Source organism: Filicampus tigris, chromosome 18 (genome assembly GCF_054856515.1).
Source record: "Filicampus tigris isolate MCC_2025a chromosome 18, RoL_Ftig_1.0, whole genome shotgun sequence".
In the NCBI taxonomy this organism is placed as follows: domain Eukaryota; kingdom Metazoa; phylum Chordata; class Actinopteri; order Syngnathiformes; family Syngnathidae; genus Filicampus; species Filicampus tigris.
In genome coordinates, this window is record NC_141234.1 from 1,737,690 (window position 1) to 1,751,577 (window position 13,888).

Sequence of the window (13,888 nt, forward strand, 5' to 3'; positions counted from 1 at the left end):
ACAGAAACTACGCAACAAATAAATGTAATAGGAAGTAAATAACATTTACAAAGAAAAATCTAAAGTAAAAAGAACGAATAAATGATTACTTTCGGTATGCGCCCTTTATTGCCAGCAGGGGGCGACAAAGATAACACGCCATTATTTGCCCTTTTTTAATCACTTGTTGACATGTCTTTTTATGGGGTTTGCTTCGATTTCTTTAATACAAAAACAATATTGTAACTTCCCCTTTAGAATTTCACTTAAGTGTAGCAACTCTGATGAATGAAGGGGATCGCACAGCACGCGCTCCTCTCTTACGCCAGACGTGTCACCATGACAACAACCCACGCCTGACGCCACTGCAATCGTCGCCGCCCGTTGGCTGGCTGCGGGCCCTTTAAGCGACACGCGCCGTCCGGTTTCCACGACGACAAGTTGAGACAAAACTCACCTCCCAGAGTCCCACCACCGCCACCTCACCTCACCTCGGCCCCGAGTCGTCGCGACACGTAACACGGCCGAGCGGCAACCATGCTGCGATCACTCGACTCTAAACTGACCGCGAGGAGGGAAGTCCAACTTTAAAATGGCTGTTTAGCCTCTGCAGTAAAATGGCTCCACCTGCTTGGCTCCCTTTCCCCGGTCGACTTCTTTTAACGAGACTTGCTAACCACTTCAAACTACTAAACAGCCACTAAAGCTACCAAGTGACCCACGAGACGCTCAGATCACATTTTAATGGCGTGGAAAGGAGTAAAATAACGACTTTGTGGCTGTAGAATCTTCACCACTTCCGGTTAGCCGCGACTACTTTGTTGTCATCCGACTGTCGTCCCGAATTTTTCAGGCAACTTCGTGAAAGGAAAGTGTGGAGGGGTTCAAAATGAGCAAAAGTGCTAAATCCGGCAGCATGCCTGAAGTGGAGGAACATATTTCCACGAAATACGAGATAAGGAAAAGACTTGGCAAAGGGGTGAGTGACTTTTTACTTTTTGTACGTAGGGGACTTGAATGCATCACCCACCTTGAAGCCGAAAATGTGTCAAAAGGTCAAAAAAGTTCAGGTTTTACATTGTTTACCTTCCACTGTCGCTTTAAAAACATTTTTTTAATTCCTCATCAGGTTTTCCATTCATACACATATGTGTATTTTCTTTAGTGGAATTTTTCCGACGCTCCCCTCTACTTGCACAATTGCCACAAACTGTAGTTAAAAAAAAAAAAAGGCTTTTTTTCCCCCCATAAACCTGTCACATTCTGACGTGCAACAGGATGTGGAGAGGATTGATGGGCTTCTGTGTGTCAGGTACACCGCTGGTTAATCTGTTTTACACCTGAGGTGGAATACATATATGAAGTAATAATTGCCGACAGTGGAAGTGGGAAAACCTGTTGTCAACTGTGTGTGCATGAAAATGTTGGAACAGTTTGTCCATTCATTTGTATTTTTTTTTCTGCAAAATAGGAAAAAATTAAAGGGTATTTTATCGAGCAGAACTGTGTTTCAAATAAAGTGTTTTCTAATCACTAAATCTTATTCCAACTGTCCGTATATCTTATTACATCTGAATATTGTTGTTTTAAATGGGTGAAACTTGTTTGTGTTTTCAAAGTAAGACGTTTTATATAATCACTCTCAAAATTAGTGGTGTGTCCTTTTCATTTCTTTTATTACGGTTGTATAAAACAATCACATGTAGTATACTCACTAATCTTTTGTAGTAATTGCGGTTTAATTTGAATAACAGTCAGAAACCATAAGAGCCAAAGTATAGTGGCAGTTAATTGTTTTAACTTGGACAAAGATGTATTTAAAAAAAAAAAACAAAGGCATGTGTACTACTCACTAACATCTTGTAACCTTTGTTCTTTAAGTAGTTTTAATATAATTAGACACAACAAACACAATTCGGCGTTTTCAGTTGTTCTAGCTAGGAAAAACATATTGAAAAAATTATCTAATAATTTAATTTTGATTACAAATAGATATAATAAGAAATAAAGTATAATCATCTTAAAATATTGATTACAAATAGATATAATAAGAAATAAAGTATAATCATCTTAAAATAGGTCAATTGTAAAAAAAAACCCCAAAAAAACATAATCTATGCTCACGCTGAGTAAATATATAGTGTTATAATTTGAAGCAATAATAAACAAAACCCGGGGCTGCTCACATTTTATCAAGGGAACGCAAAACGTTCATGTTTTTGCGTCTGTGTGGCAGGCGTACGGCATCGTTTGGAAGGCGGTGGACAGGCAAACGGGCGAGATCGTGGCAGTGAAGAAGATTTTCGACGCCTTCAGGAACAAGACGGACGCTCAGGTGGGTCATTTTGTGAATCTTTTTGACATGCACGCCAACAGAAATTCAAATTGGCTAACGACGACATCACTGCGAATGTTTGAGTGCATTGAGTTTACATCCTGATTGTTGTTTTTGCTCTGTTTTTTTTTTTTTTTAACAGCGGACCTTTCGAGAAGTCATGTTCCTTCAGGTAAAAAAACAAAAAACTCACTCTCACCCAGCTATTCTACGACCCATGAAAATAAAGTGAATGTGCAGTGTTTTAGTTGTGTTGTATAATCTCTTGGTCCCTTGTTGTGTGCAAGGCCTTGACACACATCTGCCTGTTGATGTTCAACCAGCCCTGTCCTGAAAAATTAGCTTGGTAGCGCCCCCTGGAAAAAGACTTCAGCTCCCAAAGCCAGTTTCAGTCAGCGGCATGAACTTTGGTCGGCTCGTCCATCATGAATCGACCCGCAAAAAAAGCCTCAGGAAGCCTTGCCTGAAAAAAAAAAAAAAAAAGCAGGAAATCTGCCACTTTGGTTCCAAGCAGCCATTTTGGCTCATGTTGGCCATTGTAATCAAATTTCAACCACGTACGCTAGAAACATTTGAGTTGGTGTGGCGACGACATTTATACGAAACTCTAATAACGGCACAGTCACGATTGACCAAGCGTTCTGTTGTGTGTGCAGGAGTTCGGAGATCATCCCAACGTGGTCAAACTCCAGAATGTCATCCAGGCACAAAATGACAAAGACATTTATCTCATCTTTGAGTACATGGGTGAGTTTCGCAAGGCCTCGGCAGGGTGTCCGCAGTCCATTCCAACAATGGTGAAGCAACCTCTCTCCCAAAATGTTTATTAACGCCATTAGATATGTGTGTGTGTGGTTTTTTTTTTTCGTTTTTTTTTTTTCCTTCATTCAGACAGCGACCTACATGCGGTGATAAAGAAAGGAACGCTACTGAAGGACATCCACAAGCGTTACGTCATGTACCAGCTGCTCAAGGCGGTCAAATACCTGCACTCTGGGAACGTCATCCACCGGGACCAGAAGGTACGATTGCAGCATTTGATGGGGCCACACTTTGGGACATCCAAACCCAAATGGGTGACCGTGTCTCAGGAAGCCCGCCGTTTTCACGTGTTCTAAAACAACCCATGCTAACCTGGCGTTTTTTTGGGGGGGTTTTGTTTCCCCCCCCCCCCCCCTTGTTTTTCTTTTCAGCCGTCCAACGTGCTGGTGGACTCGGACTGCGTGGTCAAGCTGTGCGACTTTGGGCTGGCCCGATCGCTCAACCAGGACCAAGAGGACAGCGGCAACCCGGCGCTGACGGAGTACGTGGCGACCAGGTGGTACCGAGCTCCCGAGATCCTGCTGGGCTCCACCAGGTACGCCGCCGACTCGTCGAAGGGATCAGGATCAGGCGTCACAAACGCAAACTGCTGCTTGCAAGGTACACAAAAGGCGTGGACATGTGGAGCCTGGGCTGCATCCTGGGAGAGATGCTGCTGGGGAAGGCCCTGTTCCCCGGCACGTCCACCATCAACCAGATCGAGAGGATCATGAGTGCCGTTCCGCACCCGTGTCCGGAAGGTGCCCCGCGCGCCGCCCCCGAGCTCGCTTTACAACCGTTTTGTTCCAACGAATGCTCTTTTCGTTCCCAGATGTCCTCGCCGTCAAGTCTGAAATCGGGTCATCGGTCATTCAGAGAATATTGCAGAGGTGAGGCAGCTTTTGCTCCCCTCCTTGCTTGCGTTGTCAACGGCTCTTTTTGTATTTTGTCCTCCCCGGCCGGCCAGGCCGCAGGTTCTTTTGGAGGAGCACCTGCAGTCGTCGGCGCCCCCCGACGCCTTGGACCTCCTCAAGGGTTTGCTGGTCTTCAACCCCGACAAGAGGCTGACTGCGGAAAAGGCCCTCCAGCATCCTTACGTTGCCAGGTACCAACACGACGAGGAGGCGCTTTATCGCCGCATTGGGATACTTTTGTGCATTTGTGGAATATCGAGCGTTTTCTTCGGAACTTTACATAGACAACGTGACGCTGCATATTAACGCTTGTCTTCCTGATGCCTTTGTATGCTGCCGTATCTTATGTGGAATACGTGTTGTTGTTGGAGGTTCCACAATCCGGGCAAGGAGCCGTCGCTCAACTACGATGTTGTTCTGCCGCTGGATGACGACGTGCAGTTATCGGTGGAGCAGTACCGCAGCAAACTATACGAGGTACAAAGTAAATTGTCACTTTGGAATTCATTTTGTTCCGTGACCAAGCAGGTAAGTGCGTTTATTTGCTCAGCAATCAATTTTCCCGACATCGGAGCAGGAAAGTAAAGAAGCAAACCGATTCGATCAGTTAGCGTCGCCTCATTCTCCTTGTGAGTGCTTTCATTCTGTATTTACCAGGGCTGCAACAACTTACTCAAGCCCCGATTCGATTGGATTTTCAGTTTCCGATTCTTTTTTTTTTTTAAATTGCGACCGTGCTTGTCTCTGTGCACTAGTGTGGTTCTGCTGCCATCCACAAACGCAAAACGCAACGATGTTTGGCGCAAAAGCATCATTTGATCTACCCGGTCAAAATGTGCTATGCATCTGGAATAAAAAAACGTTTCAAGACATCATTTTCTAGATGAATTTAATCAACTCGATTTTTTCGATTAACCCTTTCATGCATAGTGGTCACTACAGTGGACAGCTATTTAAAAGTTGCTTTCGCCTATATTAATCTAAATTTTTTAAAATATTTGTAACCCTTTCATGCATTAATTATGATTTAATGTTCTTATTTAAAATATATTTTTTAGTTTAATATTGGCGAAAGCAACTTTTAAAAACTGTTCACTTTAGTGAAAGGGTTAATTGAATCGATTAATCGGGTGAATCGATTTTAAATTGATTTTTAATCAATCGTTACATCCCTAGTATTTACTGTATGTGATTGGCTGTTTGTCCCGTTCAATGAATGGCTGAAATTTCACTCCACTAAAGCAGCTTCCTGTCTGAAAGCTCACTCGTAACAAAATTTGTCTGACAAACAAAGACCCCCAAAAATTGCCCGACTGAACAAAACTTGACAGCGCGCGGCGCTCGTAAATAGAAACTGAACACGACGCTGCCTCGCAGATGATTCGAGAGAGGAAAAGCCACCAGGGCATGCTCCGACTCATCCACCCCAAAGAGGCCGTGAGCGGCAGGGATAAACTTGGCCAGAAGGACAGAGGGGACGACAACCAGGACGCAAAGACCGAAAGTAAAAGCCCGCGCAAGGCAGAGAACGCCTCACCGCCTCCTCCTGCGGACAAGACGGAGCCTTCAGAGAACCCCCACCCGGGCAGATGCACTTATAACCCCATCACACACGCGCCAAGTAGGTCTGACGTTAGCCACTAGCATCACAAAAGTGAGTGAAGTGCAGCTTTGATTATCTTCATCCAGACGGCTTTGCTCACTCAACCGCAGCCGGCACGAGAGCGGCACGGCGGAGGAGCGGCAGTGCCACCTCGTCGCCAACGGAGGGCGTCAGAGCGACCACGGTAAGCGGCTCGTAGCGGATCCCCACTCACGGTCCTTTCTTTTTCTACACCACCGTGAAGTGTTCTTCCTTCCCCAAAGTCCATGGACCAGATTATCCAGCGCGGTCGCTCGGCCCCGGCGCACCCCAACCGCGCTTTCTCCCTGTCGATCGCCCATACTCAGAACAACCCGCTGGTACGCAAGACCGAGTCGCCTCCGGGACTGAGCGTCACCAACGCTAACCCGGTGAGCCAGAGAACATTTTTGGCTATCTAAGCACTTGGCGGACTACTTTCTTCTTCTGTTGGTCCCGTGCATAAGCAGCGCTCGAGCCCCCAGGCCCGCGACGGACGCCCGGCGCCGCGCTTCAGCAAGAAGGTCTTCCAGAATAACTGCAACGTGTCGGCGGCGGGCGACCCCCGCGCCAAGCTGGGCAGCTACTGCCAGGCGTACGGAACTATCAGCAAGACGGAGCTGGACAACCTGCTTCAGACGCGAGCGTGCAACCAGTAGTGCGTCATGCCGCCGACAGCTTGGATGGGGGGGGCAAACTCTTACATGAAGAGATTCTGCGTATTAGCTGTCACAACAAAACATACTGTAAACATAAACATAAAGTTCTGCGAGTAATAATGCGTGGGAAGCCCATTTCTGATCTGTGGGCTTTCATCAGAAGAGAAGACAATTGTGATCAACGGGCTTTTGTGAGGAGAGAAGAACAATTTCCACTCCATTTGCTTTCATGAGAAGCGAAGACAATTTCTCATCAATAATCCTTCGTGAGAAGAAAAGGCAACTTCTGATCAATTGGCATTTTGAGAACAGTTTTTGATCAATTGACTTTGGTGAGAAGACTACTGGCCAGGTAACTCCAAGAGGCCTTCATGGATGGATGACGAGAACATCACCTGTAGGCTACTCTTAATAAATGTTTTATGATGGTGACAGTTTGACATTCTTTGTATTTCCATTGTGGGGGGGAATATTAACCACAATAATACGTTTTCAGTATTGTACAACATGTTAGTTCTTATAGCTATAATTTGTATTACAAAGGTAGCAACACATACATGAAAAATAAGGTAACTTGTTTTTTTAACCAAAAATTTAAAAAAAACACTGAAAAGGGGCAAACAGCCTGTCGTCTGAAGGCAGCCCTTTCGTCATGTGCCATGTTCAAAACAAAACAAAAAAGCGAACGTAACAGACCACGTGACAAGCAACGTCACAGAGGCGTAAGTTACGTGAACACGTCGCGAGGTGACGTAATCGACTGACCCACTTGACCATTTGACGTTGGAGGCGCAGAAGCCGCCGCCGTCGCATCATCAACGCAGTTTGAAAAAAAAAATAACACCGCACAGTCTACCACAAGGACGTAAGAACAAATAGGAGAAGTAGACGGTAAGTCGCACTATTTGGCAGCCGTATAGCGGTTTTTGCTTGAGGGAGCCAGCTAGCTTAGCAAGTAGCATCTCGATTTGTTGAGCTTTAGCGACGCACAAGCAGAAATAAACGCCGTGGAGCTAAAGTCGTGTGGCTGCTGAATATGCCGAAAACGTGAATTTTTTTTTAATATTCAAAAACGTCCACGGGGCGAGAGGTAAGATAACGGGACCGTCGTCATCGTCAGAGCGAGCTAACGGTGCTCGCCAGCTCGCTCGAAAAATCGTTCATCGCCATCCTTGACCATATAGTCGTCGACAAATATTTCCACATTGTTGAATTAAATGTTGAATATACGACGTTGGTTGGATGTGTGTCGCATTGTCCGCACCGGCGAGGCCTTGATGATGCTGGAGGGGCGCCCGCAGCGGGTGCTCCATGTTTGTATGTTTGTGAGGCGCAGAACGCCATCTAGGGGCTTTTATGCTCCTGACTTGCACTTTTTTTACCTTTCAAACTCCTTTTTTTTATTTTTTATTTTTTTTGTTAATTCACGTCAGTATTGTTATGTGAAAAATGTAAACACGGAGGCTGGTTGTAACAATGTCGATTGGGACCCCCACGCCCCTTTCTGACCCTTAAAAAAGATAGTTGAACAAGTAACTCTAATATTATTTCTGTTTCTGAGACGCCACATTTAAAAAAAAATCTAATACATATCTGATCTATTTCCAATAACTCCAAGCTGTGAAAATGTGCATTGTAAGAGCTTGACTGTGACTTAACAACACGCAAAACCAAATTTTGTGATGCGCTCAACGTAGGAGAAACGACTTTGATCCCATGAAGTGGAACATGAACTACTTTATAACCATTTTATGGTGGCATTCAGTGTGCTACTATTGAATGGCGGGTTGTGCATTACCAAATGGTCTTTGTTGAGAAAAGAAAAGGAAAATGTTTTGACTGCAAGGCCAAGCGCCGGCAAGGATGCTGCTGCAGCTGCAGCTGCACATCAGCTTGACGGCATCCTGACACACTGCTGCATTAGTTGTCCTACATTCTTGCACTTGCCGTTTTTACCTCATTAAAATGGCAAGCTGACTATTCATTTATTTATCTATTTAAGCATCACGCTGTCCGGTGATGCTCAGGCATGCTCATAAAATGTTGTTCGGCATTTGTCAGGGCACGTGTTGGACTAATGTGCAAAACCCGCCCCCCACTATCCTCCGTCGTTTAACTCAATTCCTGCTCCCGCCCGCCACGGTGGACTTGATCCATATTGGCAGAGCTTCTCCGCTAAGAGGATTGGAAATGTACGTGTTGACCGGAAAAGCTACAAAAACAAAGCACCCCCACCACAAAAAAAAAAGGGGGGGAGGGGAAATATTAGTCCCCATACATTATTTTGGTCTCATGCTTTTGGACAAGGACTTTGAGATGATCACATCTTTTGTCACATGATTTGTTTGTTTCCGCAGATGACCTGGCAAAGCTGTGTAAGCGAAACGTGCCTTCTGCCACCATGCACAAGCGTGTTGTCTAATGCTTGTCATCTATTAAGCGTCACCGTCGTGGGGGTTTGTCCTGACCATCAATCACATGGACACACATGTGAAATTGTTGGGATATAACAAGTAGCATTGTCCTCAGCTAATCATGTGATCAGAAATCGGGCACCATCACGCAATTCTCAGCTGATTGGTATCGGCTGAATAAAATAGATTTTTTTTTTTTTTTTTTTTTTTTAAAGGTCACAAAGCGCAAAAACAATCCAGAGGTTGCCAGACATCTTTGTTTTATCTTACACAATGCAATCTAACGCTATTTTAATAGTGCTGAAACGGCAAGCTTGCTGCTCCAATGTAGAAGTTGGCGCCTCCCCCCCCAAAAAAACACACTCCCCACAGCCCGTTTTAGACTTTGAAGGGACAAAGAAATGCCTATGAAAAAAAGAGGCACAGAGTGAAATATGGAAACATTTTGCTTATCATGCCGACCTCCAGTTAGAGCAAATGAAAACAGGCCTGACGTAAAATGCAGTGTGGTCAACAGTCGCGGAATACCACACAAATATTTTATTTATTTGCTATAGCACTATTTTTTATTTTTTTTTCTACTCGAGTGGCAGGACTCGAAATAAGACGCTGGCGGCATTGCCGATCTTTCTGACAGACATGTTGATCGCAGCTTATAGTCTTGATGTCAGGTCTCATCCGTAGCCTAATTAGATTAATAATACATTTTGTCGCCAAGGCAGCGCGCTTGTCTCCATGGTAACCAAGCCTAGCGTGCACTTGTGCATGTGTGCTTAGGCGGGTAATTAGCTTGTGCTACCATGCAGAGCTAATGTGTTCAAAAGAAAATAATCAAACGTCTTACTTGTTAGACGCGGCTTACACTTGGATACTTTGAAGAGGCCATTTTCGTCTCCGTTTGGACATTTCCCCAAAGGTTGCGCCCCCAAAGTCAGTTTCAATTAATCCAATAAGCTGCTAGGGCAAAAAGAGTCCGAAAAGAACCCCCCCAAATAGCTCATTGAAATGTTTGATCCGTTTCTCTGTGCTCTGCTTTTCATAGCTTGCTCCTGAACCGCCCGCCGCAACATGTCCCAGGACAAGAGCGGCTACCCCGTGATGGGGGAGTCCAACCCACTCCACAACAACGTCTACGGACCCCCGCAGCAGCAGGGCTTCGGCATGCCGCCGCCCAACTACAGCCAGGCCCCGGGGGGGCCGTACCCGCCGGCCGCCGGCTACGGCCAGCCTGGCTTCCCTCAGGCGGGCTTCGGTCCGGCGCCCTACCCGCAGATGCCTTACCCCCAGATGCCCTACCCGCAGGGGCCCTACCCTCAAGGCCCCTACCCTCAGGGGCCCTACCAGCAAGGACCCGGGCAGATGGGCTTTCCCGGGGACCCCTCTGGTGAGTGAAGAAATCCCAGAGAATATTTTGCCTTTTGGATATCGCGGCGTCGATGACGTTTGTTTTCCCCAGCACCTGCGGACAGCCCCGGTTACCACGGCGACGTGCCTCCGACTTACTACGACAACGAGGAGTTCACCAACTCGGGCTTTGAGGACAAGAGCATCCGACAGGCCTTCATCAGAAAAGTAATTTGGATGGCAAAACGCTCGATCTTTTGAAACTCGTCGTCAGCCGTGTCACTTTTAACGTCTTTCCTTGACGCCAGTGACCGCGTTGGCGCTAGCGCCATCTTGTCCGGTAACTAAAGCAACAAGAGGATCACCTGCTTGTTGTGGTTGTTGTCCACGTCCAGGTGTTCATGGTCCTCACGGTGCAGCTGCTGGTCACCTTCTCCTTTGTGGCCGTGTTCACCTTCGTGGACGACGCCAAGGTGTTTGTGCGCCGCAACCCGTGGACGTACTACATCTCCTACGCCGTCTTCCTGGTGTCCCTCATCGTGCTCAGCTGCTGCGGGGACTTCCGACGCAAGCACCCCTGGAACTTGGTGGCGCTGGTAAAGAAAGAAAAATACGGAAAAGGATGGTGCCAAATGTTGACGGGTACTTAATGGATATTTCCCCCCCGCCCCCTCCCTGCCGTTTTGCAGTCCATTCTGACCCTGAGCCTGTCCTACATGGTGGGCATGATCGCCAGCTTCTACGACACCGACACCGTCATCATCGCCGTGGGCATCACCGCTGTGGTTTGCTTCACCGTGGTCCTCTTCTCGCTACAGGTCAAGACGACGCAATTGATGAGAATGTGTCCATTGAAGTTGAAATCGCTTTAAATTCAACTCAAATACAGGAAGGTTGACTCGGCTTGGAAGTCACATCCTGGCGTTCCAAAAATCTGCCTATTTACTAGAGATAGACCGATATGCTTTTTTCGGGGCCGATTCCGATACCGATTATTAGTAGTCAAGGAGGCCGATAACCGGTATTTGGAGCCGATACAGTATTCTTTTTCAGTGAAAAGGAAAATATTGGCATCAAAATCTAAAGAAAAATGTACTCTTAACTTTGTTGTCACGTCTTTAGGTTTATTGAACAATGTTTCAGGTTTGCATATAATGTTGATTCAAAAAAAAAAAAAATCATTATTACAAGAAATTTTTGACAGTATACATCGCTGTTATAAAATTCTACCAAAAAGTTGAGGGAGGATAAATGAAAACTTAAACAATAGCTCCAAGTAGTTTTCTCCAGTAAATGAAAATTTCAAAATGACAGAAATGTTAAACTTTCACATATCTTTGTTTTGATTTCCACAGTTTTAAATTGATTTATTATCGGCCAGCAGAGTTTTAAAAAAATTGCAGATGCCGATATTCGTCCAAAAAAATAATATCGGTGCAGATATTCGGCCCGGCCGATAATCGGTCTATCCCTATTATTTACATTTCTATATGTAGTCATTTAGGAACAGTGTCACTCATGTAGAGGACGTCTCCACTTCCTCTTCGCTTCTTAGCGCAATCTTTGCATTCACTGTTGTCGTCACAAAAAAGGCAAACTTGGCGTAGTAAAACCGTGTAAAGTGAATTGAGAGACTTGTTTCAAAATACATTCCGACATGGCACTTTGGAGTCCGGCGTGATTTGCGCCTTGTTGTCCGGCGGCTCCATATGTTGTTGTCCAATCTCCATTTTGTGTGCTTCTTCAGAGCAAGTACGACTTCACTTCCTGCCGAGGCGTGCTGCTCGTGTGCTTCATGGTCCTCTTACTCTTCAGCATCCTCTGCATGTTCATCCGCCACAAGATCTTGCACATCGTCTACGCCTCGCTGGGGGCCCTCTTGTTCACCTGCGTGAGTTTCGGGGGTGGGGAAACCTTCTGGCTAATTGAATTTGATAACACGTCTTTTTTTTTTTTTTTTTTTTTTTGCCTCAGTTCTTGGCCGTGGACACCCAGCTTCTCCTGGGCAACAAGAAGCTGTCTCTGAGTCCCGAGGAGTACATCTTCGCCGCCCTCAACCTCTACACGGACATCATCAACATTTTCCTCTACATCCTGGCTATTGTGGGACGCTCCCGCGATTGAGCAAACCGGGAGAATGTGGGCCTGAGGTGGGGTGGATGTGGGGATGCCTTGCTTTTTTTTTGTTGTCTTCTTTTGTTGTCCTTGTCCCTCGCCTTCCTCTTCATTCTGCTGTTAAATTTACTGAACGTTTTTTCCGCCAGTATCGCCCAATGGCCGCTCTCGCTTTTAACACTCCCCCGCGCTTCTACTAACACAAAATTGGCCGCCCCACCCATCGACGTCCGTTTTAGCTGGGGACGAGACGCGTCTTTTATCCCGTGGGTGTTTGACACGGACAACTGGAAATGTACCTCCGATTGTAACTGCATGGCAACGGCGGAAAAACACCTAACGCCCATCTCTGTAGATACAAATGTCGGGCTGTAAATAGTTACGTGTACCACTATACTCAAATGCCACGCTACACTTATTTGGGGATGTGTTGCTTTTAAGGCAGGGGTGTCCGAAACTAAAGGAAAGCGTGGGCCATTTTGATATTTTCCGTGCGTTTTTTTGAATTACAGACGCTAAAACCAATAAATGTCGAAAAATAGCAACGTGTCCTTTATAGGATCGTAACGTACACCCAAAAAAATGTTTGCTTCGGTACGTACCTCTATGGTAAACTCACGGTTTGGTACAGTAAGGGAACAAAATACCGCACAATTTCCGCAAAAATGGGAAAAACTTGGAAACTGCTAGCAAGAATTTCTCCAATAAATAAGCCATGAAAGCACATATGGCCTTCTTTGCGTTGGTGTGATGTAGTTTGATTTACGGCTCAAAAAAGCGTGTCGTCTCACTAGTCAGAAGTGCGGTTTCAGAAACTTTTCAAATTTTTTCCCCTAAAAATCCCCACTTGCTGTTTCTTTTGTATGTTCTGGTGGTGTTTTCAAATTTTATTTTCACGTTCTATTACTGGCCCTTAACTTAAAAGGTGAAAATGGCCCCCCTGAGCCAGATTTAGGACACCCATGCTCTGACTTTTCCAGCACGGTATCTTAACTTATCAAACGTGTCTGAGAGTGACTTATGACAGACAAACCATCTTCGTGCTTATTTTTCCCCTTTCTCTTCCTGCTTGGTCATTGGAGTGGAGTGAACGTTTTTTCTTTTTAGTGTTGTATTTTCCACGTTTTGATTAAGTGTTGGTAATGCTGCTCACATACATTTTTTTTTGTTTGTTTTCGGGAATGACCACTAATAAAGTAGCTGAACGCTGGATTTACACATGCAACGGAGACAAATGCATGATAACTTATTTATATATATTGAGCTTCATGTAGATGACAGTTGAGTGACTAACTCAGAACTGGAAATGTAGAAACACTGGTTTCAAAGTGACACTGAAGGTACCACTGCAGTCTCCTGCGGTGTTTTTAAATTATCTTGAATTTTATTTGTCATCCCATGCATGACCTGTCGCATGTGCATTGTCAGCACACCGTGCAGTTTGTATTTGGGAGGATTTGTTGTTTGGCAAAGATGTTGGTATCTAACGCAACGTGTAGATGTACATAGAAGTGCTTTGATGTGTATAGGCCAGGTACTCGTTTGCATTGTCCATAATGCATTCAATTTGAGTGGAAATGCATTCCTCCTCACGCTGTCGGCTTTACATTAAAACATACCATGTGGAACGTGTATTGCCATCTGTTCGTTTTCTCTTGATGCTTAGTAATACATACAAAATTTGGGTCAATTGATAGATTTGGGTG

The 13,888-nt window shown here is 45.4% G+C and overlaps 2 protein-coding genes across 5 annotated transcripts; both read left to right on the forward strand.

Annotated features, from left to right (window-relative positions):
- The first annotated feature begins 359 nt into the window (after positions 1 to 359).
- Positions 360 to 6,741, forward strand: mapk15 (mitogen-activated protein kinase 15). 4 transcript variants are annotated; one of them, XM_086014183.1, is made up of 14 exons: positions 360 to 958; positions 2,216 to 2,314; positions 2,457 to 2,486; positions 2,971 to 3,061; positions 3,206 to 3,336; positions 3,508 to 3,671; positions 3,737 to 3,876; positions 3,948 to 4,005; positions 4,083 to 4,220; positions 4,401 to 4,506; positions 5,407 to 5,650; positions 5,719 to 5,816; positions 5,896 to 6,042; positions 6,118 to 6,741. In XM_086014183.1, the coding sequence occupies exons 1-14, from the start codon at positions 869 to 871 to the stop codon at positions 6,307 to 6,309; spliced, it is 1,728 nt and encodes a 575-aa protein (XP_085870309.1). In that variant the 5' UTR covers positions 360 to 868; the 3' UTR covers positions 6,310 to 6,741. The 4 variants fall into 4 exon arrangements, with proteins under 4 accessions (XP_085870309.1, XP_085870312.1, XP_085870313.1 ...); XM_086014186.1 differs by having other exon boundaries at positions 5,896 to 5,991; XM_086014187.1 differs by having other exon boundaries at positions 5,896 to 5,991; positions 6,121 to 6,741.
- Positions 6,742 to 7,031: 290 nt separating this feature from the next.
- Positions 7,032 to 13,814, forward strand: grinaa (glutamate receptor, ionotropic, N-methyl D-aspartate-associated protein 1a (glutamate binding)). Its single transcript, XM_086014188.1, has 7 exons — positions 7,032 to 7,200; positions 9,766 to 10,107; positions 10,180 to 10,295; positions 10,463 to 10,663; positions 10,757 to 10,885; positions 11,815 to 11,958; positions 12,042 to 13,814. The coding sequence occupies exons 2-7, from the start codon at positions 9,792 to 9,794 to the stop codon at positions 12,189 to 12,191; spliced, it is 1,056 nt and encodes a 351-aa protein (XP_085870314.1). The 5' UTR covers positions 7,032 to 7,200; positions 9,766 to 9,791; the 3' UTR covers positions 12,192 to 13,814.
- The last annotated feature ends 74 nt before the right edge of the window (positions 13,815 to 13,888 follow it).

Bases quoted from the DNA above. Each gene is read 5' to 3' on its own strand.
- mapk15 (XM_086014183.1), top strand. From the start codon at position 869: ATGAGCAAAAGTGCTAAATCCGGCAGCATGCCTGAAGTGGAGGAACAT. The intron at 2,487-2,970 runs GTAAAAAAACAA...TTGTGTGTGCAG, and splicing joins GAGAAGTCATGTTCCTTCAG to GAGTTCGGAGATCATCCCAA. The intron at 5,651-5,718 runs GTAGGTCTGACG...ATCTTCATCCAG, and splicing joins CCCCATCACACACGCGCCAA to ACGGCTTTGCTCACTCAACC.
- grinaa (XM_086014188.1), top strand. From the start codon at position 9,792: ATGTCCCAGGACAAGAGCGGCTACCCCGTGATGGGGGAGTCCAACCCA. The intron at 10,296-10,462 runs GTAATTTGGATG...GTCCACGTCCAG, and splicing joins GACAGGCCTTCATCAGAAAA to GTGTTCATGGTCCTCACGGT. The intron at 10,886-11,814 runs GTCAAGACGACG...GTGCTTCTTCAG, and splicing joins TGGTCCTCTTCTCGCTACAG to AGCAAGTACGACTTCACTTC.